The 2,279-nt window shown below is 45.5% G+C and overlaps 1 protein-coding gene across 1 annotated transcript; it reads left to right on the plus strand.

Annotated features, from left to right (window-relative positions):
- The first annotated feature begins 241 nt into the window (after nucleotides 1-241).
- LOC127788896 (short chain aldehyde dehydrogenase 1-like) lies at nucleotides 242-1,724 on the plus strand. Its single transcript, XM_052317567.1, has 2 exons — nucleotides 242-313; nucleotides 670-1,724. The coding sequence occupies exons 1-2, from the start codon at nucleotides 273-275 to the stop codon at nucleotides 1,466-1,468; spliced, it is 840 nt and encodes a 279-aa protein (XP_052173527.1). The 5' UTR covers nucleotides 242-272; the 3' UTR covers nucleotides 1,469-1,724.
- Nucleotides 1,725-2,279: the final 555 nt, after the last annotated feature.

Genomic DNA, 2,279 nt, shown 5'->3' on the forward strand with positions numbered 1-2,279 from the left:
GCCGGGTCTGGCGACCGCCCTCCGCCCTGTCACCGCAACTCTCTCACCCACCCAATCGCAAGCTCCCATTTTTTCAAACCAAAAACAAATGGGTCTTTGACACGTGTCCTGATCCTCCTTTTCACTACTTCAACCGGACAGTGGCTCGTGTACGCGTTGCTTCTGTATCCCATTTCCAATAATTAATGGCTATATATAAGACGCTGAGCCATGGCAAGAAATAAACTTTCATTGGCCGTAGGCTCCTCATTTATTTGAAAAGTTCAGTCACAATGATGAATGGCTTCTCCTCCCAATCCCCTGCTCCCAAAAGGTAATTGCCTCATGTCCCTGTCACTCATATCTTCCAAACTGCACATGTATGTATTAAATGAGGCTAATATTGAGCCATGAGAGATCGTGGTGTTAACTAGTGGGATCAATGGGTCTAGCTAGGGAAGTAGAGGTCTCCTATTTGAGTTTGTAAATTTAATTGTTTCTAACTTAAGTCTGCATCAACTATACTTTATATGTATTAAAAGCCATATGAGCACTCTACGATTGGCTTAGTGACAAGGAGTTATGGTAAATTTTAAAATAATTGAAGTTCAAACGTCACGAGCTACGACATAGCTAGGTTGCTATCTGGTTGCTTAAATGTATATATTTCATAAATATCCTATTTTATAGGTTGGAAGGCAAAGTAGCCGTCATCACGGGCGGCGCAAGCGGCATAGGGGAGAGCACGGCGAGGCTCTTCGTAAAACATGGAGCCAAGGTTGTGATCGCCGACGTCCAGGACGAGCTTGGCCGGAAGGTCTGCGAAGACCTTGGCCCGTCCCATGAACAGAACATTACTTACGTGCATTGCGATGTTACCAATGAATTGGACGTCAAGAATGCGGTCGACGCCGCCATAACCAAGTACGGCCAGCTCGACATCATGTACAACAACGCCGGCATCACCGGCGGCCTGGACTTTACCGTTCTCGGCACCGACGCCGACGACTTCAAGCGGGTTTTCGACGTCAACGTGTACGGAGCTTTCTTGGGAGCCAAACACGCTGCTAGGGTTATGATTCCGGCGAAGCGAGGCGCCATCCTGTTCACTGCCAGCCTCGCCTCCATGGTCGCCGGCGAGGCGCCGCACGCTTACGCCATGTCGAAGCACGCCGTGGTGGGGCTGACGAAGAACCTCTGCGTGGAGCTCGGCGAGCACGGGATAAGAGTCAACTGCATCTCGCCGTGCGCCATAGCCACGCCACTGCTGAGGAAGGCGATGGGGATGGAGAAGAGCGCCGTGGAGGCGATGGTGGCGGCGTCGGCTAACCTGAAAGGGCTGGCGCCGACTGCTGAGGACGTGGCGGAGGCAGCCCTGTACTTGGCCAGCGACGAGGCCAAGTACATCAGCGGCGTCAACCTGGCGGTGGACGGAGGTTACAGCACCACCAACCATTCCTTCTCTGCGGTAATAAAAAATATGCAATAATTAAGCAGCCATTAATGAAGGTTCTGAGCTTTAGGACATCATTTATGGATATTTGAGTTTCTAATGAAGAAATGGTGACAAAGCGTTGTCATTGATTTGGGAATTAATAAAGTTTTGTACTTGGACATTAATCCAATAAAATGGACTTGTAAGGCTGAGAATTCAAATTTGAAAGAGGCAGATGAATGAAGTTTTATGTATAAATATGACAGATTATTATCTTGTTCATGTCATCCAACGTAGATTTACAAGGGGGTAAGTGCATGAGTCCCCACTCTTAATTTGTTTGCATCATGTAAATAATGAGGATAACATAACATTTTTGATGAATGTGAATGTCAAAATCATTGCTCGTGATGATGATGATGATAAGGAGGTTTATTGACTCCTTCTGACATTTAATTGGGTTGGCATGAGACACATGGTCCTGTTACTTTAATAAATGCACATGCTCATAGATATACACACATGCCAAGGGTTGAAAAGAAAGAAAATTGAAGAAAGAATAATCACAAGAATAACAAATCGACTCAATCATTCATTTTGTCTTCTCTTTTATCTTCAACTCGTCTTTGCTTTTGTCTTGTTAGGTTTGTGACTCGAAACGTATTGGGTCAAGAATTGGGTTAGGTCAATGATATTTTAAGCCCAAGCCCAAGGCTTATTTTTTTATCCTAATGTCATTCGTGTCCCTTGGCCCATATATATAAAGCAATGAATTGGGGGAAATTAAAGTGGTTTTTCTCTTACACTTTCACACACACACGAGAAACCTTAATTCGAAACAGAGAGAGAGGGGGCAAGAAGAAGA

The sequence above is a fragment of the Diospyros lotus genome, chromosome 13 (genome assembly GCF_014633365.1).
Source record: "Diospyros lotus cultivar Yz01 chromosome 13, ASM1463336v1, whole genome shotgun sequence".
Lineage (NCBI taxonomy): Eukaryota > Viridiplantae > Streptophyta > Magnoliopsida > Ericales > Ebenaceae > Diospyros > Diospyros lotus.

Bases quoted from the DNA above. Each gene is read 5' to 3' on its own strand.
- LOC127788896 (XM_052317567.1), top strand. From the start codon at position 273: ATGATGAATGGCTTCTCCTCCCAATCCCCTGCTCCCAAAAG. The intron at 314-669 runs GTAATTGCCTCA...CCTATTTTATAG, and splicing joins CAATCCCCTGCTCCCAAAAG to GTTGGAAGGCAAAGTAGCCG.